The sequence below is a fragment of the Bos indicus x Bos taurus genome, chromosome 29 (genome assembly GCF_003369695.1).
Source record: "Bos indicus x Bos taurus breed Angus x Brahman F1 hybrid chromosome 29, Bos_hybrid_MaternalHap_v2.0, whole genome shotgun sequence".
NCBI classification, from domain to species: Eukaryota; Metazoa; Chordata; class Mammalia; order Artiodactyla; family Bovidae; genus Bos; species Bos indicus x Bos taurus.
This window is the reverse complement of record NC_040104.1, coordinates 7207933-7234979: the sequence shown is the minus strand read 5'-3', so window position 1 is coordinate 7234979 and position 27047 is coordinate 7207933. Positions and strand designations below refer to the sequence as shown.

Below are 27047 nucleotides of genomic sequence, written 5' to 3'. Positions count from 1 at the left end.
GAGTTTGAGGTTAAAACGGCAACCTGGGTTTCCGTATCGTGTCCTCGCCAATTTTATCTTTAATAGTCAAAGCCCCAGTTGTGCTTCTAATTCCCAGAGAGCCAGTCCCTTTGTCCAAGTGAGCAGAGTGACATGCAGACATCCAGCCAGCCTCTGAGGCTCTCGTCACCCTCTGACTGAGGCTGATGGTGCCAACCGGAACTAAGCCTTTCTCTCTGCTCCTGTAACTCGAGGCAAGCAAGCGCTCTTGGCGCATGGTGTCAACCCTATGTCATCTTGGTTCAGTGCAAAGCCTTCAAGGACTGGTGGCAACGACCCTACAGAGGAGAGGACTCTCCTGCGCCTCCCCCTGCCTCATGCGCCAGGGTCGGAGCCCAGCTCTCCTGGAGGGAGGGTCCTGACAGAAGGATGTGCTCCAAGGCGAGGGGCTGGGAGCAAGGGCCCCATCTCCCTGAGCATGGCCTGGGTGGAACCTCGGCGATGGGAACTGTGGGTTGCGGACTTCACCAACATTTTCTTAAAACTCAGAACTGCTCAGCAGACAACCACACACATGCACACAAAAACACTTAAGTATTACTTGACATCAAAATGGCACATTTTGTTGGCAGAAACACAGGAGACATCCACTCATGACCGGCTCCCAGACTAGGGATTGAACCCTGGCTCAGGAGTGAAGGGCTTCCCTTGTGTGGCTCACCTGATAAAGAATCTGCCTGCAATGTGGGAGACCAGGGTTCAGTTCCTGGGTTGGGAAGATCCCCTGGAGAAGGGAAAGGCTACCCACTCCAGTATTCTGGCCTAGAGAATTCCATGGACCGTATAGGCCATGGGGTTGCAGAGAGTCCGACATGACTGAGCGACTTTCACTTCACTTCAGCAGTGAGAGCACTTATTTCTAACCACTTGGTGGGGATTCTTTGTCTGCCTCCTTTCTAAGGCATTGGCCCATCACAACTTTCTCAATCCCCAGGGCAGAAGTTAGCCATTTTTTTCTGCTAAGAACTCCTTTTGGCCACCCAGTGAATGTTCTAGTCCTTTCTAGTGAGTCTAATTAACTAACATAACGAAACCTCTCCTTCTGTGGCCCTCCAGCTCCACCATCTGCTCTGTCTCCCTTTCTTCAAACAACTGCCAGGTTCCTCTCAACAGGGTTTAATGAGCTCCCACTGGACTCTGGGCTCACTTCTACAAACCCCCCGACCCCCACTGTCGCCAGAAGATTCCTGTGTCCTTGGGGCTCTCCTGAGGCTCCCGAGGACAGCTCCTGAGGCTGTCCTGGGCTCAGTGGTTCCTCCTCTGGGGATGCGGATTGAATCCTCATAAGAAACCCAGCTCCTTAAATGACCCAATCAAAAAATGGGCCAAAGAACTAAACAGACATTTCTCCAAAGAAGACATAGAGATGGCTAACAAACACAAGAAAAGATGTTCAACATCACTCATTATCAGAGAAATGCAAATCAAAACCACAATGAGGTACCATCTCGTGCTGGTCAGAATGGCTGCTATCATAAAAGTCTACAAACAATAAATGCTGGAGAGGGTATGGAGATTAGGGAACCCTCTTACACTGTTGGTGGGAAGGCAAATTAGTACATCCACTGTGGAGAACAGTGTGGAGATTCCTTAAAAAACAGGAAATATAACTGCCATACGACACAGCAATCCCACTGCTGGGCATACACACCGAGGAAACCAGAATTGAAAGAGACACGTGTACCCCAATGTTCATCGAAGCGCTGTTTATAATAGCCAGGACATGGAAGCAACCTAGATGTCTATCAGCAGAAGAATGGATAAGAAAGCTGTGGTACATATACACAATGGAGTATTACTCAGCTATTAAAAAAGAACACATTTGAATCAGTTCTAATGAGGCGGATGAAACTGGAGCCTATTATACAGAGTGAAGTAAGCCAGAAAGAAAAAGACCAATACAGTATATTAACATATATATATAGAATTTAGGAAGATGGTAACAATGACCCTATATGTGAGACAGCAAAAGAGACATAGATATGAAGAACAGACTTTTGGACTCTGTGGGAGAAGGCGAGTATGGAATGATTTGAGAGGATAGCTTGAAACATGTATATTACCATATGTGAAACAGATAACCAGTCCAAGTTCGATGTATGAGACAGGGCCCTCAAAGCTGGTGCACTGGGACAACCCCCAGAAGGATGGGATGGGGGGGGAGGTGGGAGAGGGGTTCGGGACCAGGGCATGTACACCCGTGGCTGATTCATGTACACATGTACACCCGTGGCTGATTCATGTAAATGTATGGCAAAAAACCACCACAATATTGTAAAGTAATTAGCCTACAATCAAAATAAATAAATTAATTAAAAAAAAAAAAAGAAACCCAGCTCCTCATGACCCATGAGGGAAGGTAGTCTGGGAGAGGCCTGACAGTCACAGACTACAGATTTAGTGAAGACACGACCCAGGGGGAGCTGGCGTGGGGAGGGCTGCCTGCCCAGCACAGGTGCCCTGCAGTCGCCCTCCCGCCGTAGCAGGCCACACTGTCACCAGCCCGGGAGGGACAACAGCATCTTGCTTATGAGGCCTGCAGTTTACCTCAATGGTCCCTGGTCCCCGGCCCCTGGCTGCCTAACTGGCTGTGCTGAGCGAGAGCCCCCAGGAAGGAGGGGTGTCCCTGTGCCCTCCCGCCAGAACTCTGGCCTCTACACACAAGGGAGTGGGGCTCACTGGTTCCCGGCTGCCTCATCCTTAAAAACACCTTGTCAACCTGCATCGGAGGAAACAATCTTCTCATTCTGCCTCCGTTTCTGGAACACTGGTGGGAACTGTGCGGCCTGGCAAGTCACGCAGGGGTGGCAGAGGGCTCACCTGACGAGGAGTCAAATCACCACTTATCCCACTTCTGGGGCTGAATGTCAAGGCCAAGGTCAGGAAGGCGCAATGCTGACCCACCCCACAGTACCACCCGGGGCCGTGTCCAGAGCATCTGCTCCTTGCTCTCCCGGCCTAGCCTCGAGGCCACAGAAGGAAGCCTGGACTGTGGAGATTCGTGAACTGACCCAAGTGCAACAGCGAGTCAGGCTGTGCTTTTCCTGAAATACTTCTAACTAACTACTTTACGACAAGTGTCTCATCGATCTGGCCAACAACCAAGGAAAGAAAGAAAAAAAGGAAAGGGAAGAAGAAGCCTTCTCATTTTATTGAAACAAAAGTGAATGGGGGGACATCCCTGGTGATCCAGTAGCTAAGACTCCGTGCTTCCAAGGCAGGGGGCCCAGGTTCGATCCCTGGTCAGGGAACTAGATCCCAGTGCAGCCAAATAAATTTAAAAAAAATTTAAGTGAATGGGGAGGGGGAGCTTTGGGGTGAACCAGGAAGCCAACGAAAATGTGTAAACAAATTCAAAAATCCTGACCCTGGCCCCAGGGCCACAGCAAATCAGATAGTTGAGGGTGTGCATGTGTGTGTATGTGTCTGAGAGAGAGAGAGAGAAAGAGAAATGGAGAGAGGGAGGCACGGGTCCTCTACTCTGGTCTCTGACAGTTCAGACTGACCCCAAAAGATGGGCTGAATTTGACCCCTCTACGCTCCCACCCCCGCCTTCCCCAAACTTTGTAAATAATAGAGACGCTCACTAGAGTAATTAGAAGTAAAAAACTGTCAGCCAAGTGGTTTAAGAAGGTGTGGCTGGAAGCGTTCTGTGTGTTTTCTCTAAAGGAGGACTGTGTAGACAGTCAAACGTGCGAGTTTAATAAGCTTATAAACTTGGAGTGACTCCACATCTTACAGTGAGGTCTGGGGTTCAACTACGTCACCTGTGAAGTCAGAGGCGGCTGTGGGCTTCTCCTCCCTGAACGTGGCCTCCAAAGTCTGCGCCCAGGGATTCTGCCTCAGTCTATCTTTTTACCTGTGTAACTGACCCAAACAATTCAGCCCCTGGTGTTTTTGCAGAGGGAGGTAACAACTCCTGGTATTCAGAGATGTTTTTCTGATGTCCTATCTCTTTCCTCCCCTCCTTAGTCTGCCCTGAGCTACCTGAAATAGCTCAATCAGCGCTGATCTCCTTCAGGAACTTACATGCTTCCTAGGAGAGACGGGGACTTGTCCTGGATAACTCCGACAAATCCGCAAGGTGCTCAAGTTCCAGGCACTCTAATCTCAGTAATCACTGTTTACTATAGTGCTTTTCTGGCCTCTTCTACCTACGGTATTTCTAAACATTAATTTAATTGAACTTAAAAGATACTGTGCATAATGGGCCATAATTGGGTAAGCAGATCCTGTCAACGGTATCCTGCTGACGGGCACGTGTAGAGCAGGAAACCACACTGTCAGCAGGACTGTCCCACGCGTGACTCTGAGCCCCAAACAGCCACAGCCTTGGGGCTCCCCCTGAGGGAGGCACACTCGGGTAACGTCACTCATCTGGGGCCTCGCTGCCCCGCTGGATCTAAAGGTGCTCTCCCTTTCCAGGCAGTTTGTTCTGCGGAACTCACACTTGGGCTGCCCCTTCAATATTTCACTCTTTCTGGCACATGCCAGCCTGGACAAGAAGACAGAGCAAGTCTGTAGCTGAATACCTTGTCAGCTCTTTTTACAGAGCACTGCTAATATTCAGGGCGTACTGTCCCCATCATGGAACTATCTGTTAACAGATGGACAGACAGACTCCTAACCAGGGCCGCCACATATACTCTGACTTACGCCCTTGGTTCCACTCCTTTTGAAGATTATTTGGGTGGGGGCTTCCCTGGTGGCTCAGTGGTAAAGAATCCGCCTGCCAGTGCAGAGCAACTAAGCCCAGGCTCCCCAACTACTGAGCCGGTGTCTAGAGCCTGGGAGCCGCAACGACGGAGCCCACTGCAATGAGAAGCCCACGCACCCAAACAAAGAGTAGTCACTGCAACCAGAGAAAGCACATGCAGCAACAAAGACCCAGCACAGCCATGAATAAGTAAATGACAGGAGGAAATGATGTTTATTTTAAAAGATTATTTAGAGGGAATGCTTCACTGGCCGATAATGCAGATTTGTTCTCCTTATGCCCCCAAGCTGGACGCTGGGATGTGACCCAACAGCCTGAGCCTCCTCTTTGCATCGGTGTTTTTCAGATTCTGTCATTCTCGTGAGTTTTCCTTTGAGAATATAACTAAGACTGCACTTGCTTGGCAGTCCAGGGGTTAAGACTCTGCCTTCCAGTGCAGAGGGTGGGGTTTCAATCACTTGCCCAGAAACTAAGATCCCACATGCCGCAGGGTACAACCAGAAATTGTAAACAAACAAGTAAATAAAACTCGTTTTTAAAAAACGTAATTTGTAAAAAGAAGACGCATATAACGAAGACAAAAGAGGTGCCCCAATCCTGTGGATGCTGCATGAGTGAGTAAAAACTTTAAGATGAGGGAATTGAGGAGAAACCTCATAACATCCTAAGGACTCTTGGTGCAAAAGTTACCAAAGCCACTCTCTCACTCCCACAGCAGCTGGAGACACAGACCTGCCCTTCCCCAGGCCGACTGAGCTGGACTAGATAGGCATCAAAGAGCTGTGCTGCCTCCCTCCCAACTGAATCAGTGTCCAAGCCACTGCCTCCCTGGACTCTTCTGAAATATCACCAAGCAGAAGTCCTTTTGAGGGGTGATCACAACCTTCGGGAAGCCTGGCACCACCCAAGAGTGCTGCCCCAATCTCTCTGTCTTTGGCAGATTCACAGGAGGACTCAGGAAAGGGGGGTGTCCTGGAAGGTAGCAGCCCAGGTGCGAGTGAGGAACTGTGCCCGGGGGGCAAGGAGACGGGCTGAGAAAGAAGGCGCTTCCAGAGACGCTGCTGCACACACAGGTCTGAGCTGGAAGGCAGAACTAGAAACTGAATGATGAAATAGAAACACATTCTTAGTGGTGATCAAACTCCCAGATTAAACCCGCTTTATTTCTTTTTAAAAAAATACATCTCTGTAGCATCTGTTTGCCTCTGGGCATGTGAAACTTTTGCCTTCTCTCTTCCTGTTCAGTCCTCTTCCAGAGGCAAGAGGGGTGAGAAGCGTCACATTCTGATTTGGCACCAGATGGGGTCAGGAGCGGATGGATCGTTCTCCTTATAAATGCATCAAATCTGACCAATCAACACGTGGGTCTGACAATCACTAAGTGTTTTAAACAAGAACCCACAGCAGTGAGGAGCTCTAAAAGGCCACAGCCTCTGCTTTGAGGTGCTTCTGTGGGACTGATCATGCCAGCCTGGCTACACCTGGCTTTATGCACCTGCCCTGACTTCTGCACAGGTCAGGGTTTTCTAAATGGAGATCTCAGCCCTTCCTGACTCACTGGTAATCAGACCCTTTGTTTTCATTTAAGACGTCCTCCACTGGTAACAGCTTTGGATAGTTATCCTCTGGTTTTTCTATCCTCCCACCTACTTACATCCTCCAGAAGAGTCTCATATTTAAATAAGTCCAAGCATGAATCTCTGGTAAAGAGAAGACTATTCCTGTAAAAAAGGGTACGTCTTCCCGGGTTTGCGTGCCTCAGCTGGGACTGCTGACACAAATAATTCTTTTTTTCTAGAACTGATCTCCATTGTATCTTCCATTTTCTTTTCATCTTTGATTTTTTTTTAATCACCAAAGAAGAGGTTTGTTGCCTAAACTGAAAAAAAAAAACAGGTTGATAACCAATTTGTGTCTTGTTGAATCAAAAATTCTTTAAGGTCCTACAAATGCAGGTGATTATTACCAAAAGACTTGCATTACAAGGGAAGTGGAGGAATTCTGCAGGGAGCTTACGGCCTGGGTAAGGTCATTCCTGAGCAGGTAACAACTGTTTCACAGTGCTGCTCACAGGCCTCGCTGATGGCCACATTTTCAGAACTGAGAATTGGTGGCAGTCTGATGTGCCCAGCAAAAGGCCAGGGTCTTCTGCCTCAGAAACTGAGATTGTCCCAAAAGCTGATGCCATATGGCTTCCCCCAGCACAGCTCAAAGAAGCCTTTCTCTGCTGCACTCAGTAGGTGAACGCAGGGATCTCGCAGTCGTTTCACCCCTCAATTTCCTCCCACTGCCCGCTCTTTTTGGTAAACCAGAGTTTATCACGTTGAAGAAAGCAAAGGTTCAAACAATCCTCCAAACTGACCTATCCACAATTTTCATTTTTTCCCCCACCAAATCAGCCCCTTCCCCTTTAAAAAGAGAGAGGTCAGCAGAACATGAGCATAGCTCCGCCTACTGATGATTCCTGGCAGGACCTGTTACTGCTCTGTATAAGGCTGGCACTTTCCAGATTAAAAAGCAATTCTTCCAAAACCGCAGTCCAAAAGCTATTAGGACCCGGACTTTGGACAAATGCCATAGGTGACAGTCCCGGGCATCTTCCAGAGACAGGAGGAAAAAGACCCACTAGAAGAAATCTTCAATGATCGCATAGAAAAGCGAAGTAAAATGTTGGAACCTGTTCAGCCACCCTACTTCAGTTAGAAGGTAGTTTTTAAAAACATTAGGAAAGCGAAACTAGCTGTGGGTGGGGTAGAAATGTTGCCAGGTCATCCCGCCTAAAAAAAAAACCCCACGATTGTGCCTACATGACAGACGTGCAGCGGTGGCACCATGGTGGCACCGCTGTACCACGTGGCCACGGGGACCACGCTAGCATTTTCTGTGGCTCCTGCCCAGGGGGCTATTCCCCATGTTTTGGTGACCACTAGCTCATCACTTGAGGTGACTGGGTTACTGATTTGTTATTCCACAGCGTGATTAGGAAACAATCATCTAGGAAAACACAGATGCACACATCAGTGTGTAAGAGAAGGCCCGAGGGTGCGAGGGCTTGCTGGGTCAGGCGTCTTGGTGCGAGGGTGGGCGGGGAGGGAGCAGGAGGGCAGGACCCCAGGGAGGTACGGCCAGGAGACTCCGAGGCAAGCCCAGCAGCGCCTTCTCCTGGAAGTCTGGGAGCACGCCATCTGGGCCGGGTGGATACGGACCAACCCGGCGAGAGCGCGCAGGCCTTCTTCCAACCAGATGCACGACTGCCCTCTACTGGACACAATGCTTTTCAGCTTTGCCGGACAGCCGGCTAAAGGGAAACATTGGCTATACGGCCCGCCAGGTGGCTTTAGGCAGGACCTTTTAAGTTTCAGTTTCCACATCTATAAAATGGGAGTGGTCGGTAACAATATCTGGCCTTGCAAAGGGCTGTTATCAGGAGGAAATGAAGTACCACTGTGTTCTACCCCTGCCTGCCGTTCTGCTCTCTGCCCTGACAAGATCCAGGTCACTTTCCTGAGGTGATCTTTCTCTCCAGTGTCTTTGAACCAAGGGCACAATCATAAAAACCACTTAGTCATAGTATTCTAAGCTCTAGTAGCTAGTGGCACCTCACTTCTGGTAGCTTTAATAACTTCACAAATGCTTTAAGTGTAATTCTGGAAGCACTTTAAAAAAAAAGCATTTATCATGATTTAAATCAATTTTCTGATACTTTATGCTGCTCCTGCTGCTGCTAAGTCGCTTCAGTCGTGTCCGACTCTGTGCGACCCCATAGACGGCAGCCCACCAGGCTCCCCCATCCCTGGGATTCTCTTTATGGTTAGTGTCTAAATCCTCCACTGGATTATGAGTCCCCTAACTTCGGGGACCTGTGTGCCTTCCGTATCACCCGTACCTACCAGCACAACACATGTGTGATAAATATCTATTGAATAAACACATAGATGACTCATAAGAATTGGGGAAGGCCAGCCAGAAAGGGCACAGTCAGATATGGCGGAGCGGGGGTGGGGGGGGGGGCGGGAATCCTTTTTCAAGAGTGCTAACAGGGACTCCCCTGGTAGTTCAGTGGCTAAGACTTCATGCTCCCAACGCAGGGGACCTAGGCTTGAACCCTGGCTGGGGAACAATATCTCACATAGGACAGCTAAAGATCCTGCATGACACAGCTGAAAAAGAAAAGAAAAGGAAAAAAAAGATCCCACATGCAGCAACAAAAATTCAGGATCTCCCATGCCACAGCTAAGATCCAGCACAGTCAAATAAATTAATTACAAATTTAAAAAAAGAGAGGTGACAACCTAATATTAAAAATGAGAGACTTCCCAGCTGGTCCAGTGGCTAAAACTCTGCTCGCCCAACACAGCAGCCCCCGGTTCAATCCCTGGTCAGGGAACTAGATCCCACATGCTGCAACTGAAGATCCTGCATGCTGCAACGAAGACTCCTGTGCAGCCAAATAAATAATTTTTTTTTTTTTTAACAAATGAAAGGGCAGGGTGATGAAAAAATTTCAGAACTAAATAGAGGTAATGGTTGCACAATCACGTGAAGACACTAAATTTCACTGGATCATACATTTTAAAATGGTTAATTATACGTTATGTGGATTTCACCTCAATAATAAAAAAAAGAAAGGGCAGAATCGTAAATAATTATGATCCATGATGATTTAGACATTCTACAAATATTTGATGAAGTCAATATAAAGAGAATAACTTTGATACAGGGCTTGATGGTTTACATAAATGTCTCCGCGTAAATGATTCATCAGTGCCTCTCAACTGGCCCATGGACTTGCCCAGGAGGAAACCAAGGAGCCCGGATGTTCCCACAGTGACTTCCTATTCCTCAGACGAGCTAGGAGCGCTCACCACTGGGGGGCGCTGTCCCCTCGGCCTCCTACCTGAAAAGGACTTCCTCCAATCAGTCGCTTCTCTCTCACCCCTTTCTGGGCCTGACTTGGAGAGTCAACTCATCAGAAAGGCCTTCCCTAACGACTTTCTCTGAAAAACACAGTCCAGCCACTCCCCTCTGTCATTCTCTCTCTGCTACCCTTCTTGGTTTTTCTTCGAAATTCTTAGCTCATATTACATATGGACACAGGTTTTCTGTCTCCTTCCACAACAAGATAAGCAACAGAACAGGAATATTTGTCAGTTTTGTTTTCAGTTACAATCCTGACTTCTGGAATAGTGCCTGATAGGTGCTGAAGAAATACTTGTCAAAGAATGAAGAAGTAGTAGAATTTTACCAAGAACCTGTCTGGACCCTTGGGGGAGTTTAGGCTTCATAGGTGATACTACTGAAATGAAATTACAATGTGTGTGTGCTCAGTCGTGTCGGACTCTCTATGACCCCATGGACTGTAGCGTTCCAGGCTCCTCTGTGGGAATCTCCAGGCAAGAAAACTGGAGTGGGTTTCCATTTCCTTCTCCAGGGGATCTTCCTGACCCAGGAATTGAACCTGGGTCTCTTTCGTCTTCTGTGTTGACAGGTGGATTCTTTACCACTGAGCCAATTATAATGTGACTGAGATAAAGTGCCAGTTGTTTCAGCACTGTGATGAAATGCCCGTTGTTTGTGAATGAGTCGCTGTGTATTCCTCTTGTCCCCAAGGGCGCGGCACCTGTCTGTTGTGTCCCTGGCTCAGCATGGTGCCAACCACCTAATACGGGCATTTGTCTATACGATATCAACAAAACATGGTGGATTCCAGGTGATACTGCCAAGAATGGAAGAACTGACCACAACACACATCCAGGTCCCACCCTGGGCGTGCACACCGGGGTACCAGGGGTGGAGAATTTCTGAGGAAGAGAGGAAGGAGAATGTGCTGGGCAGGGGTCAGAGTCCAAGGAGCACCAGAGGGTGACCTTGAAAGCCTTAATTACTCAGCATAGAAATAGCTCCTGAGACCAAATTGATCTTCAGTGCAAACCTTGTAAGATTAATTTGGGCCCACTAGGGGGAAGATCCCAGGGCAGACCTCTTAAGAGTTGGGTCAGGGTGGTCTGACAACACGATAACCCTTGCAAGATGGACAATGAACCTCTGAGACCCAGTGGCCATCCCAGAGGAGTGCCCAGTGGCCTCTGAGAAATCCGTGTCCAGGAGCAGCAGCCGCCACCTTCCTCCAGTCCCTGAGTCAGGCAGGCAAGCGCGGGGGAAAACCCTCTGGGGTAGCATTCAGCACACAGATCAGGAGCCCAACTCCTAAAGCTCTGCTGTCTTCTCTCTTCCTTGCACCTGTTTGAACCTGTGTCTCAAGTGCAGTTTACAAACTGCAGACAATCTCACACAAACATAAAATCTATCATTTGTCCAGACTGGCGGCTGCCGTGGCCCTTGTTACATCTTAGATGGAACAAAATAGTTAACGTGGACAGATACCTGTTTGTCATCCTGTGCCTCACATTCTAACTAAATGGAACAGAAACATGTTTCAACCTTTAGTAAATTGCAAAAACCTTTAAAAAATGTTCTGAACTTGAATTTCTACAGAGAATTCCAAGCTATGTAAGCTATGACACACACACATGTATTTTCTCCAAAAACGTCCTTATAATATGTTCAAAGTTCACAGCTTAAAATTCCAGCAGGGACTTCCCTGGTGGTCCAGTGGTTAAGACTTAAGCAGTGGGTAATGGGTTCGATCCCTGATCGGGGAGCTGAGATCCCACATGCCTCACAGCCAAAAAACCAAAACATTAAATAGAAGCAATATTGTAACAAATTCAATAAAAACTTTGAAAATGGTCCACAGCAAAAAAAAAAAAAAAAAAAAACTTAAAAAAATTCAAGTAAATTAATCAATTACAAAACAAACACACAAAAAAATCACAACATGATTTGTATAATTCCCATTACTTTGGCCATTTTCCAAGGGGTGACTGACACTTCATTTTAGTGGGTGTTGCTTCGAGGAACTGGGACCATTGACCTTTGGCCTGTACGTAAACCTCCTCCTTGTGGGCGCTCAAGCATGGGTGGGTATTTAGTTTTTCTCAATTCCCACAGCACGAAAGAAAAAACAAACAAAGCAAAACACATTACTGTTTTTATCTTATATTCCCTAACATTCGAAAGAGTATTTGGCCATCAGTTGGAGGCCTGGGCTTGACATGAGATCAAATGAACAGGCACAGCCTGGTGTCAAACTGAACCAGCAAACTTGAGCATCTGCAAAGGGGGGCAGGGACCCAGGCAGGCTGGAGGGCTCTGGTCAGCAGCAGAGCGCCGGCCACAGCCAAAGGGAAGGCAGACAGGCAGCAAGAGTTGCTCTATGGGCCCGGGCGGCCAGAGCTTCTTACTTTTCAGGAAAAACCAGAAACCCAGGTTTTAATAGGAATTCTATTTTTAAACATTAGCAATTAGTTCTAAAAACTGCTTTCAGAATATTCTATGGGCCAAGCGACTGTCCTTGCAGTCCTGTGGTTAAGATCTTGCCTGTCAATGCAGGGGATGTGGGTTCGATCCCTGGTTAGGGAGCTCAGATCCCACATGTCACAAGGCCCCTCCCCCAAAAATCAAAACATAAAACTGAACCAGTATTGCCACAAATTCAACAGACTTTAAAACTAGTCACATAAAAAAAAACTTTTGAAAAGTTGTTTGGAAAAAAAATATTCTATGGGCCAAGCAGTACACATCTGTGGCCTAATATGGCCCTCGGGCAGCCTGGCTGTGAATCTGGGGAGCCTGAATCTGCCACTCATTAACCATGCCTGGTGGTTGCTTTCCTCCCTTCCCTTGGGTTCACATCCTTGGATTCAAAGTGATATACCTGCCTAGTCACTTTGACCACTCCAGGGCCCAACTTCCTCATCTATAAAACGCAGATAATAACATAACTCCTCTCATATGGCGATTATGGGAGAAAAGGAGATACTGCAGGCAAAGAATCTACCTGCAAAGTAGGCATTTGGTGAAAGACATCAGCGATGATTAGTTGTAAGCCTGGTGTCTCCCTCATCACCATCATTCATAATTAATCAGCAAATTCTGTCAAATAGGACCTATCCTTCTTGTTTTCATCCCCACTTTCTGTGCCTTAGTTTACATCTCGTCCTCTCACTCCTGAACTGTTCATTCCAGTGATCCAGTGAACGGACCTCCTGCACTACTGAGCAGGGGACTCTGTGCCAGGGACCCACGCAGTGTCCCGCTGTGACCCACTCCCATGCTGCTCCCAGCGGACTCAATCTCTCTGCTCAGCAAATGATGAAAAGCAAAGACATGCTGGAGTCTTTTTCCCTGTCACCTACAGAACAAAGGCCAGTTTCCTTATTCTTGCACGCAAGGCTCCCCCCAGCCCCAGCTCGCCTCCTCCCAGTCTCTGTAACCCTCTCTCTGTTCCAGCTACACCAAACTACTTTTTTCACCTTTTCCCAAGTGAGTCACGTGGTCTCTGGTCATCACACACTGGCAACACTATTCTTCCTGCTTAGAGTGTTTGTTCTCCTCTTCTCACCCAATGTCAACCCCTTCTCACCCCGCTAAGTACAGCCCCAAGTGGTCATCACCTTGAAGCCTTCTGGGATCACCTCTCTAACCAGCCAGCCTGCCTCCTCTGCATTCCCCACCAGACAGAGTACATAGGTCCCTTCAAGTCCTCTCTCAGTGTGTGGCAACTGGTTTACTGCGGCATCTCTCTCAGCATGAGATGGACAGGAAGCTGAGGGCAAGACCTGGTCCCTTATATTTCTTGCATTTCCAACTAGCACGTTGGTGAGTGTTCAGTGTTGGCCGAATGAACTAATGGGACCAAGAGGGCATTGAACAAAAGCCATACAATAATGCCACTTTTATACAACTTGTTAGAAACAGGGATCTTGGACTTCCCTGGTAGTCTGGTGGTTAAGACTCCAAGCTGCCACTACAGGGGGCGTGGGTTCAAACCCCTGTCAGGGAAGTTCCGACTGTTGCAATTTGTGGCCAAAAAGGAAAAGAAAAAAGACAGACAGAAACAGGGATCTTTGGGAAAATGCAAAGAAAGAATAATAAAAACATATAAAATCACCCAAGAGCCCACAATTCCCTGTAATGTGCACATTTTGGTTAAGTTTAGTAAAAAATATATATATTATATACAGTTCTAGCTACTCAGATGATTGAAAATATCTGCACTTACACAAGGTGATGTCACGGTGTCTTGATCTTCACTTTTTCTTTCTGTGGTCTCAGTGGAATGCATCTCATATTCCAGGAGAAAATGTAATTCAGCCAAAGAACAAGTTTGATGATTTAGTTCACAATTTGTATACTGCGAAGCGCAGTCTGAGAGGTTCACATAACAGTAGACTGTCCGTCTTGACCGGGTGCCGGTGCAGGCCTCTTAGGAGAGGGGCAACAGCTTCTCTACACTCAGGTATCACCAGAGGAGGCCCAGAGTGCTTGATCTTGGGGAGGCAGAGGTCTGAGAAAGAAAATAAACATCATTGTCTTTTGGCATTTATGTTCTTAAAAACTTGCCTCTGGGGGGGAAAAAAAAAACTTGCCTCTGAAGTGCTCATTCAACAAGCATTCACTGGGACTTCCCTGGTGGTCCAGTGGTTAAGATTCCATTCTTCCACTGCAGGGGGCACAGGTTCGATCCCTGGTCCAGGAACTAAGATCCCACATGCCACATGGCATGGCCAAAAAATAATAATAATTTTTTAAAAACAAGCATTCATTGAATGAATGGACAGGTGGCTCCACAACCTTGCTCCCTGACTCCCAGCCAAAATGGCAGACCATGCTGTGAAAGGCTAGGAGAACAGGTTGTCGGGCTCAGCTAGCAAGAGCAGAAGCAATTCAGCACAACAGTTTCCCACGAAGGTCTGGGTTCAGGCTGCCTTGACTCTGGGCCTGGCACAGGCAGTTTCTAGCTAAGTAGAGCTGAGAGATTGACAGTTCTTATCTCAAAGGGTTGTTGGAAAGATTAGATGACAGAGAATATGTTAAGTGCTCAGTACAGTACCTACGAGATTATTTTGATTATTATAAGAATTCAGGCAATGTTAGCTATCCTCATTTGCTAAGAAGATCCTACTAATAGGTTTGAGCCTTCTGTAGTATATCTCTACAGCTCTGTCCACACCCAATATCTCTATTTTATTGCCTTAACTATGAGATCAGAGTTCCTAGAGAATGCAAGAAACAGCAAGCTATAAACTTCCAACCAGGGACTTTCCGGGTGGTCCAGTGATTAAGACTCTGTGCTTCCACTGCAGGGGGCGAGGGCTTGATCCCTAAGCTAAGGGATCAGGGAACTAAGATCTCACATTTTGTGTGGTGTGGCCAAAAAAATAAACTTCTGACTGATAAATAAGCAGAAATAATGGATCCAAGGAGAAGAAAACAGGCCACATATACCACACACCTGGTTGGGTACAGCGACTCAAGCATAAAATAGATCTGGACCCTTGGTGGCCAGGGACGTATGAATAACAAAGAGGCATGCCTTCACATTACTAGGGGAAATTCCACACCTCTGCGAGCCTAGACAAGTGTGGAATGACATTTTCAGGAATTCAAGGCTTCAAAAAATCTGAGATATTCTAAGGAACAGCGTAAATTATTCCAGCAATTTCTCAATAGGTGTTAAATAGTATTGAGACAAGTCAAGTCAGTGAATGTGAAGGACTGATTCACACAGCACCTACATGCTGAGTACCTGTGATGCGCTGGTTAGAGAGTGGACTGGAACAGGTACCCAACAGACACACGTTGATACCCTCTGGAGCTTACATTCTAGTGGAGAGAGACAGTAAACAACCACAGAGGGGAAACTGATTCAGATGAATGCTCCAGAGAAAGATGGAGAAGGATATGGCAACCCACTCCAGTGTTCTCCAGTATGTCTGGAGAATTCCATGGATGGAGAGGCCTGGTGGGCTACAGTCCATGGGGGTTGCAAAGAGTCGGACACAACTGAGCGACTATCACTCATTCCAGAGAAAGAAATCAGGGCCGAAAGCCTCAGTTTGGAGCATACAAGAACTGTAGCTGATAGAGGATCCGGGTAAGTGACGCAATCAGATAAATCCAGAATGTTGGCCAACTATAAGAATATGGGCCAGAGACTTCCCTTGTGGTCCAGTGGCTAAGGGTCTGCACTCCCAGTGCAGGGGGCCTGGGTTCGACCCCTGGTGGGGGAACTAGATCACACATGCCACAATTCAAACCCGGCACAGCCAAATAAATGATCTGAAAAAAAAAAGTTAAAAAAAAGAATAGCCTTGCAATGCAAGGCATGCGGGTTCCATCCCTGGTCAGGGAACTAAGATCCCACACGCTGCAGAGCGACTAAGCCCAGCGCACTGAACCTGCGGAGCCTGTGCGTGCTGGAGCTCAGGCACCACAACTGGAGAGTCAGTGTGTCACGAGGAGGGATCCTGCACGACCCAACAAAGACCCGACGCAGCCAAACAAATAAATACATGTTAAAGAAAAAAAAGAATATAGGCCAAATTAGTTAAAAAGTTATCAGAGTTGTTAAAAAACAAAAGAAGTGGGAGATTAATGTAAATTTAAAAGAGTTAACAATCACATTCAACATATAAACCTTGCTTGGATCCTAGGCCAAGGGAAAAAAATTATAAAGTATATTTTGGGAACAAGGAAGGACTTTGGAATACAGGCTGAATGTTAGATGATATTAGGGAATTATTCTTAATTTTTAATTTATTAAATTAAAAAATTTTAATTTACTTAGGTATTATGAATATGTAGGATAATGTTTCTATTCTTAGTAGATACATACTGAAATACATAGTGTGCTGTGTGCGCGCAGTCGCTCAGTCATGTTCAACTCTGTGACCTCATGGACTGTAGCCTGCCAGGCCCCCTGTCCATGGAATTCTCCAGTCAAGAATCCCGGAGTAGGTTGCTATTTCCTATTCCAGGGGATCTTCCTGAACCACGCATCGATCCTTGCATCTCCTTCACTGGTAGGTGAATTCTTTACCACTGCACCATCTGGGAAGCCCCAAAATATATATAGAAAAGGCAAATAGGGCAACCAGTACCTTCTGAATCTAGAAATGTTCTATTGCCTATTGCTCTAATCATTAACTTTTCTGTATATATTAAAATGTCCAATATAGAAAAACTGGATAAAAAGGAATGGAGAAGGACTCAGTCATGTCTGACTCTTTGTGACCCCGTGGACCATACAGTCCATGGAATTCTCCAGGTCAGAATACTGGAGTGGGTAAACTTATCCCTTCTCCCGGGGATCTTCCCAACCCAGGGATCAAACCCAGGTCTCCAGCAATGCAGGATTCTTTACCAGCTGAGCCACAAGGGAAGCCTGAGAACACTGGAGAGGACAGACTATCTTTTCTCCAGGAGATCTTCCTGACCCAGGAATTGAACTGGGGTCTCCTGCATTGCAGGCGGATTCTTTACCAACCGAGCTATCAGGGAAGCCCAATCATTAACTTTTCTGTATATATTAAAATGTTCAGTGTAGACAAACATGATAAAAAGAAGTGGAGAAGGACTTCCCTGGTAGTCCAGTGGTGAAGAATCCACTTGCCAGTGCAGGGGATTTGGGTTAAATCCCTGTTTCGGGATGATTCCATGGGCTGAGGGGCAACTAAGCCTGTGTACCACAACTACTGAGCCTGTACACCTGGAGCCTGTGCTCTGCAACAAGGGAAGTCGCTGCAACGAGAAGCCTGTGCACCACAGCTAGAGTGGCCCATGCTTGGCGCAACTAGAGAAAGACTGCGTGCAGCAGCGAAGACTCAGCACACGCACACAAAACAAAACAAAACAAAAACTAAAAAAAAAAAAAAAAATATATATATATATATAAGGAATGGAGGAGAAGTAACATAGATAACTTTTTGGAGGAGTTTAGCTGTGAAGGGAGTGTATTAGTTTTCTAGAGCTTGCTGTAAGAGATTACGATAAACTGAGTGGCTTAAAAGGACAGAAACATACTCTCTCACAGTTCTAGGGGCCAGAAGTCCAAAATTAAGGAATTGGCAGAGGCCACCTCCCTGCAGAGGTTGTAGCAAAGAACCCGGGCTGTGCCCCCCACCTCTGGGGCTTAGCCCCGCCTCACTCCAGCCTCTGCCTCTGGAGTCACATTGCCTCCTCCACTTCTGCCTGTGTTTGATCTCTTTATGTCTCTCTCTTATAAGGACACTTGTGCTGGCCTATCAGGCTCACCCAGATTATCCAGAATAAGTTCCCCCTCTCAAGATCTTTAACTTAATCACATCTTTCACCATATAAAGTAACGTACGTTCTTCTGCCACATGGGCGATAATCACAGGTTCCTGGGATTAGGAAAGGAATGTATCTTTGGAGGGCCACTTTTGTGCCTAGCATAGGAAGAAAGAAAATGCAACAGTATCTAGAGAGGAATGTGGGGCCATGAAAGGTTTTGTTTTTAAGATGAGAGAAAAGATCGCACGTTTACAATAACTGGTTTGAGACATTTTGCTGTACGCGGCAGTAACACTACAACAGTTCAGTTGATTTGTTCATTGTGTTAGTCACTCACACACAGGAGAATTCATAGAGAAAACAGCAAGGCCATCATCTAAAAGTCTACAAATAATAAATGCTCGAGAGGGAACTCCCCTATGGTGCTGGTGGGAGTATAAATTGGTACAGCCACTATAGAGGTTGCTCAGAAAACTAAAAATAGAGTTACCATAGGATTCTGTAATTCCATTCCTGGGCATCTATCTGGAGAAAACTATAATTCAAAAAGATACCTACAGAAGGTCACTACATAATGGTCAAAGGATCAATCCAAGAAGAAGATATAACAATTATAAATATATATGCACCCAACACGGGAGCACCACAGTACGTAAGACAAATGCTAACAAGTATGAAAGGAGAAATTAACAATAACACAATAATAGTGGGAGACTTTAATACCCCACTCACACCTATGGATAGATCAACTAAACAGAAAATTAACAAGGAAACACAAACTTTAAACGATACAATAGACCAGTTAGACCTAATTGATATCTATAGGTCATTTCATCCCAAAACAATGAATTTCACCTTTTTCTCAAGCGCACATGGAACCTTCTCCAGGATAGATCACATCCTGGGCCATAAAGCTAGCCTTGGTAAATTCAAAAAACTAGAAATCATTCCAAGCATTTTTTCTGACCACAATGCAGTAAGATTAGATCTCAATTACAGGAGAAAAACTATTAAAAATTCCAACATATGGAGGCTGAACAACACGCTGCTGAATAACCAACAAATCACAGAAGAAATCAAAAAAGAAATCAAAATTTGCATAGAAACAAATGAAAATGAAAACACAACAACCCAAAACCTGTGGGACACTTTAAAAGCAGTCCTAAGGGGAAAGTTCATAGCAATACAGGCACACCTCAAGAAACAAGAAAAAAGTCAAATAAATAACCTAACTCTACACCTAAAGCAACTAGAAAAGGAAGAAATGAAGAACCCCAGGGTTAGTAGAAGGAAAGAAATCTTAAAAATTAGAGCAGAAATAAATGCAAAAGAAACAAAAGAGACCATAGCAAAAATCAACAAAACCAAAAGCTGGTTCTTTGAAAGGATAAATAAAATTGACAAACCATTAGCCAGACTCATCAAGAAACAAAGGGAGAAAAATCAAATCAACAAAATTAGAAACGAAAATGGAGAGATCACAACAGACAACACAGAAATACAAAGGATCATAAGAGACTACTATCAACAATTATATGCCAATAAAATGGACAACGTGGAAGAAATGGACAAATTCTTAGAAAAGTACAACTTTCCAAAACTGGACCAGGAAGAAATAGAAAATCTTAACAGACCCATCACAAGCATGGAAATTGAAACTGTAATCAAAAATCTTCCAGCAAACAAAAGCCCCGGTCCAGACGGCTTCACAGCTGAATTCTACCAAAAATTTAGAGAAGAGCTAACACCTATCCTGCTCAAACTCTTCCAGAAAATTGCAGAGGAAGGTAAACTTCCAAACTCATTCTATGAGGCCACCATCACCCTAATACCAAAACCTGACGAAGATCCCACAAAAAAAGAAAACTACAGGCCAATATCACTGATGAACTTAGATGCAAAAATCCTTAACAAAATTCTAGCCATCAGAATCCAACAACACATTAAAAAGATCATACACCATGATCAAGTGGGCTTTATCCCAGGGATGCAAGGATTCTTCAATATCCGAAAATCAATGTAATACACCACATTAACAAATTGAAAAATAAAAACCATATGATTATCTCAATAGATGCAGAGAAAGCCTTTGACAAAATTCAACATCCATTTATGATAAAAACTCTCCAGAAAGCAGGAATAGAAGGAACATACCTCAACATAATAAAAGCTATATATGACAAACCCACAGCAAACATTATCCTCAATGGTGAAAAATTGAAAGCATTTCCTCTAAAGTCAGGAACAAGACAAGGGTGCCCACTTTCACCTTTACTATTCAACATAGTTTTGGAAGTTTTGGCCACAGCAATCAGAGCAGAAAAAGAAATAAAAGGAATCCAAATTGGAAAAGAAGAAGTAAAACTCTCACTATTTGCAGATGACATGATCCTCTACATAGAAAACCCTAAAGAGTCCACCAGAAAATTACTAGAAATAATCAATGACTACAGTAAAGTTGCAGGATATAAAATCAACACACAGAAATCCCTTGCATTCCTATACACTAATAATGAGAAAACAGAAAGAGAAATTAAGGAAACAATTCCATTCACCATTGCAATGGAAAGAATAAAATACTTAGGAATATATCTACCTAAAGAAACTAAAGACCTATATATAGAAAACTATAAAACACTGGTGAAAGAAATCAAAGAGGACACTAATAGATGGAGAAATATACCATGTTCATGGATTGGAAGAATCAATATAGTGAAAATGAGTATACTACCCAAAGCAATTTATAGATTCAACACAATCCCTATCAAGCTACCAACAGTATTCTTCACAGAGCTAGAACAAATAATTTCACAATTTGTATGGAAATACAAAAAACCTCGAATAGCCAAAGCGATCATGAGAAAGAAGAATGGAACTGGAGGAATCAACCTACCTGACTTCAGGCTCTACTACAAAGCCACAGTTATCAAGACAGTATGGTACTGGCACAAAGACAGAAATATTGATCAATGGAATAAAATAGAAAGCCCAGAGATAAATCCACGTACATATGGACACCTTATCTTCGACAAAGGAGGCAAGAATATACAATGGATTAAAGACAATCTCTTTAACAAGTGGTGCTGGGAAATCTGGTCAACCACTTGTAAAAGAATGAAACTGGACCACTTTCTAACACCATACACAAAAATAAACTCAAAATGGATTAAAGATCTAAACGTAAGACCAGAAACTATAAAACTCCTAGAGGAGAACATAGGCAAAACACTCTCCGACATACATCACAGCAGGATCCTCTATGACCCACCTCCCAGAATATTGGAAATAAAAACAAAAATAAACAAATGGGACCTAATTAACCTTAAAAGCTTCTGCACATCAAAGGAAACTATTAGCAAGGTGAAAAGACAGCCTTCAGAATGGGAGAAAATAATAGCAAATGAAGCAACCGACAAACAACTAATCTCAAAAATATACAAGCAACTCCTACAGCTCAACTCCAGAAAAATAAACGACCCAATCAAAAAATGGGCCAAAGAACTAAATAGACATTTCTCCAAAAAAGACATACAGATGGCTAACAAACACATGAAAAGATGCTCAACATCACTCATTATCAGAGAAATGCAAATCAAAACCACTATGAGGTACCATTTCACACCAGTCAGAATGGCTGCGATCCAAAAGTCTACAAATAATAAATGCTGGAGAGGGTGTGGAGAAAAGGGAACCCTCTTACACTGTTGGTGGGAATGCAAACTAGTACAGCCGCTATGGAGAACAGTGTGGAGATTCCTTAAAAAACTGGAAATAGAACTGCCTTATGATCCAGCAACCCCACTGCTGGGCATACACACTGAGGAAACCAGAAGGGAAAGAGACACGTGTACCCCAATGTTCATCGCAGCACTGTTTATAATAGCCAAGACATGGAAGCAACCTAGATGTCCATCAGCAGATGAATGGATAAGAAAGCTGTGGTACATATACACAATGGAGTATTACTCAGCCATTAAAGAGAATACATTTGAATCAGTTCTAATGAGGTGGATGAAACTGGAGCCTATTATACAGAGTGAAGTAAGCCAGAAAGAAAAACATAAATACAGTATACTAACGCATATATATGGAATTTAGAAAGATGGTAACAATAACCTGGTGTACGAGACAGCAAAAGAGACACTGATGTATAGAACAGTCTTATGGACTCTGTGGGAGAGGGAGAGGGTGGGAAGATTTGGGAGAATGGCAATGAAACATGTAAAATATCATGTAGGGAATGAGTTGCCAGTCCAGGTTCGATGCATGATGCTGGATGCTTGGGGCTGGTGCACTGGGACGGCCCAGAGGGATGGTATGGGGAGGGAGGAGGGAGGAGGGTTCGGGATGGGGAACACATGTATACCTGTGGCGGATTCATTTTGATATTTGGCAAAACTAATACAATTATGTAAAGTTTAAAAATAAAATTAGAGGAAAAAAAAAAAAGATACCTACAGGACTTCTCTGGTGGTCCACTGACTAAGACTCCATGGTCCCAATGCAGGGGGCCAGGGTTTGATCCCTGGCCAGGGAACTAGATCTGGCATGCTGTAATAAAGATGGAAGATCCCACATGACTCAGTTAAGACCTGGTGCAGCCAAGTAAATAAATAAATAATTTTAAAAATGTGGCATAGAGTTTACAGACCTTTTGGAGACTGGGGAAAATTATAAAGGGATGTGTATAAAACTTTTTTTTTAAGGTTTACCAACATGTTTCGTATATAATTTTATTTATTTATTTATGGCGGTGCTGGGTCTTCGTTGCTGCATGGGCTTTTCTCTAATTGTGGTGTGCAGGCTTCTCATTGTGATGGCTTCTCTTGTTGCAGAACACAGGCTCTAGGGCGTGCAGGCTTTAGTAGATGGGGCGTGTGGGCTCAGTAATTGAGGTTCCCGAGCTCCAGAGCTCAGGCTCAACAGTCGTAACACATGGGCTTAGTTGCTCAGAGGCATATGGGATCTTCCCAGACCAGGAACTGAACCCATGTCTCCTGAATTGGCAGGTGAATTTTTAACCAGTGAGCCATCAGGGAAGCCCAGAAAACTTAACAGTTAAAAAAAAATAGGACTATTATTAATATAAACTTGTTATGAGACTTACTTATGATATGATGAAGTTTCTACCCCTTAGAAATTGTATGGATTTTTAAAAGTATGTAGAGGAGAAAGGGTGAAGTGTTCCTTTCATGCTAACTATCCATGACTGCTTTTCACCCCCTCTTAGGTCCCTACTGGAGACACCAAGTCTTGATACTGAGGCTTTGACACTAGGTACTTAGGGAGTCTCCTCTCTTCCCCGGGGTGACGGTGGATGCTGGATGACAAGTGGAAGACACAGAAGAAAGCCCCAAAGGAGACAGGCACAGGGGGAAACTCCATCTGATTAGATGAATAATTAAAAGTCAAAACGGAAACAATACAAAATAATTGAGGCAATTTCAAATCAAGTATGAGCAATTCAAATTTGATGCGGAGGTAAGGGGAACTTGTGGAAATAGTGATCACAGTGAAGTGATTAAAATGGTGGAATCCACTGTATCATGATTGGTCAACAGGAAAATAATAGAATTCTATATCACCAAAACTACCATTTAATAGAAAAACCTGTAATCACTTTTTAAAATCCAGATGCATATCAGAATTATATTGGAATTTTTTGAAAAATACAAATGCTACTTTTTTTTTCTTTGCTACAACTCCAGATATGTTTCTAATGAGCAGCCATGTTTACAAAGAACTGGTCTATATGAGGATCTTTTATCTAGCTTGTTTCACTTCTACTTCATACTCACTGCTCCCATTTCATTTAGTTTATGCTTTCCAATTTCTCCATCTCTTTTTTTTTGGATGAACTTTCTCAAGCCTTTATCAAGCATAGTAGAAAAGCTCTTGTATACATATATATAAATAATGTGTACAATATATATATTAGAAAACTTATGAATTTTTGCCTAAAAAATTTATGACACTTTGATTCCACTTGTTTGACTTAGCATAAATAGAAAGCTAGATTTCTAATTTAAAGAAATACATATGTAAGAAAGCAACAAAGGTTTGCTGTATAGCACAGGGAACTATAGTCAATATCTTGTCATAACCTATAATGGAAAATAATTTCAAAAATAATATATGCGTATGTATATAACAAATCACAAAAATAATTCTATATTTTGAAATTTAGTAATGTTTATCTTTTTGCCAGTTTTTCGAAAAGTTCTATGGACATCTAATAACATAGAAGATACAAAATTTTAAATTTATTTGTATAGGATATAAGATTAATATGAATAGAAATCTATTATATTAAAATTATTAACGACATTATTCAAGATGCTCCTTATTTTTTCTGAACTTCATATTGTCAGAGAAATGTTAATATATCTTACTATGATTATATTTTTTTTCTTTTCCCTTATATTTCTTCTGATTTTTGCTTTATGTATCTTTGTTTGTTGTTAGTGGCTAATGGTTTATGATGTCTATCTTCTCTGTGAATTGTACCTTTTATGATTAAAAATATTTTGTTTCATTTAAAAATAAGTAACTAAATTTAAAATAGGGGAACCCATGGGACTTCCCTGGTGGCCCAGTAGTTAAGAATCTGCCTTCCAGTGCAGGGGTCGGGTGTTAAGTCCATGGTCAGGGAACTAAGATCCCACATGCAGGGGGCAACTAAGCCCAGTGCACCACAACGAAGGGCCCATGTGTTGCAATAAAGACCCAGCACAGCCAAGAAATAAAATAAAACAGGGTAACCCAGAAGTTATTCTGGATACAATTTGCAGGCTAGAGGGAAGATCAGGGAGGCTGGGCTCGGTCCAGATACACAGGGCTCAGTGAGAGGCCTGTCTCACTGTATTGTAAAATTAGCTACATGGGAGAGGAGAGGAGAGAAATAGGGAAGAAAATAACTTTAAAATCCAACAAACATAATTACTATTATGGGATGTGGCTTCTTACTTTTTTCCGTCACTTCTTTCTCATCTCTGCTCTCGCCTTTGTCACGCTCCTCATGCTTTAGGATCCTCTATCAGACACTGACCACTCCAGCCCACATCTCCTTCCACCACCTTGATGATCTATCCACATCCTGCTGCCACTGTCCATTTTTCTCACTATGCATTCTCCTACATCTCATAAACTCAATCATCTGTTAAACTAAATCTTTCTAGCCCATCCTCAATCCATTTCTCAAGCACCTCTCTACAAACTCCTTAGTCACAGCTCTTTTCCAAGAAACCACCATCCACTTTTCCTCTAGCTATCGACACGTTAACAAATCTTCTCTTTCTTTCCAAAATGTTCCACTTCCCTCTTTATCAGACTTCTCTACTTCCTTTGGTCCTGGTGTTCACCTTCATTCCCAGTAGCTCTTCAATCCCACTCTTTCTTCTCTTGGCTCAGATGCTCTTTCTCTCTCATATTTACCCCTTTAGGGTCAATAACATTCTGCTTCACTCTAATTTCTCCTCTTTGACTTGCAAAACTTCCCCTATTTGCTTCTCTTTCCTTCTTACATTCTCCATCTCCTCACTCACTTCATCTTCCTCCTCTATAATTGGTTTCTCTTCCATAGAAACAGATTCATCACTATTATCATTCTCTTCTTCCAAGATATCCTCCTCCTCCCCTACTCCTTTCTCATTCTCTTCATCATTCGCCTCTACACTTTCAAAAGGAATTTCCATCTCAGCATTGGTAATTTCTATCAATTTTTCATCCCCAATCACTTCCACCACTTTCTCAATTTGTTCTTCATTTATGCTGCCCATTCTTGAACGCGCCAACTTTTCTCCACTAGTCCCCAGCTTCTCCCTACTGGATCGCTGCTTCTCTGTACTTGACCGCTGTTTATCTCCAGTGGATCTTAACTCCTCTCCACTTGTCCCCAGATTCTCTACCCTGGATCCCCGCCTCTCTCCCCTGGATCCCCGCCTCTCTGCCCTGGACCCCCGCCTCTCTCTCCTGGGTACTAGCTTCTCTCCACTTGTCCCCAGATTCTCTACCCTGGATCCCCGCCTCTCTCCTCTGGATCCTCGTCTCTCTCCCCTGGATCCCTGCCTCTCTTCCCTGGATCCCCGCCTCTCTCCCCTGGATCCTCGCCTCTCTCCCCTGGATCCCCGCCTCTCTTCCCTGGACTCCAGCTTCTCTCCACTCGAATTCAGCTTCTCTCCACTCGAATTCAGCTTCTCTCCACTCGATTTCAGCTTCTCTCCACTCGATCTCAGCTTCTCTCCACTCGATCTCAGCTTCTCTCCATTCGATCTCAGCTCCTCTCCACTCGATCTCAGCTCCTCTCCACTCGATCTCAGCTCCTCTCTACTCGATCTCAGCTTCTCTCCACTCGATCTCAGCTTCTCTCCACTCGATCTCAGCTTCTCTCCACTCGATCTCAGCTCCTCTCTACTCGATCTCAGCTTCTCTCCACTGGGACTCAGTTTCTCTCCACTTGACCTCAGTTTCTCTCCACTTGACCTCAGCTCCTCCTCATTCTGCTTTACTTCGTATCCTCTGGATCTCAAGTCCTCTCCACTGGTTTCCACGTCAGTAAACTTCAACTTCTCTTTAAACTCAGGCCCCTTCCGAGATCCCGCTGCAGTCCCTGCACTCTCAGATTCAGCCTCTACTCTGTGTCTGAATTCTTGCTTTCCCCACACCTCTTTTGAGCTGTCTTTCCGCAAACCGGCCGAAACCTGTAGTGCACTTGATACACTGCGCACTCGTTTCACATCCATTCTTTCTGGACTCCGGCCTGACTTTCCTCTTAAGACTGGCTTTTCCACATCTTCCAGTCTCCAGTTCTCAGACTCAAGCTTCAGGTCCCACGTTTTAGGTTTTTGCGTCTTTCTACCCAGGAGCTCCATTTTCCTCCCAATGACGATGAGCCCATTCCAGGGCATCCATAACTTTTCTCGCATCGTCTGCGCCCCTCTGCTTCCCGGTTCCAGCTGCGACCGCCCGAAGCTCCCGGCCTGGCCTCGGGCGCCCTGGCAGCGGTCCTTGTCGCGCCCCCTTGCCGCCCTTTGTGGCTTACCCCGCCACTCCCTCCTGTCCCAGAGCGGATATCCAAACGGAGCCCCTTTCTCCAAAGACATTACGCCTCTCCCCGACCCCTAGTCCGCCCACC

At 44.6% G+C, this 27047-nt stretch overlaps 1 protein-coding gene across 4 annotated transcripts in view; it reads right to left on the bottom strand.

The window, feature by feature from the left end:
- Positions 1 to 27012, bottom strand: part of LOC113885918 (trichohyalin-like) — a 38227-nt gene extending 11215 nt beyond the window's left edge. For 2 of the 4 annotated variants that reach the window (XM_027531732.1, XM_027531733.1), the window contains exons 1-2: positions 24881 to 27012; positions 13881 to 14165 (exon numbers count right to left, since the gene is read on the bottom strand). In XM_027531732.1, the coding sequence (XP_027387533.1) occupies positions 25375 to 26838 (1464 nt within the window). In that variant the 5' untranslated portion in view covers positions 26839 to 27012 and the 3' untranslated portion in view covers positions 13881 to 14165; positions 24881 to 25374. The other 2 variants (XR_003509345.1, XM_027531734.1) reach the window with 2 other exon arrangements.
- Positions 27013 to 27047: the final 35 nt, after the last annotated feature.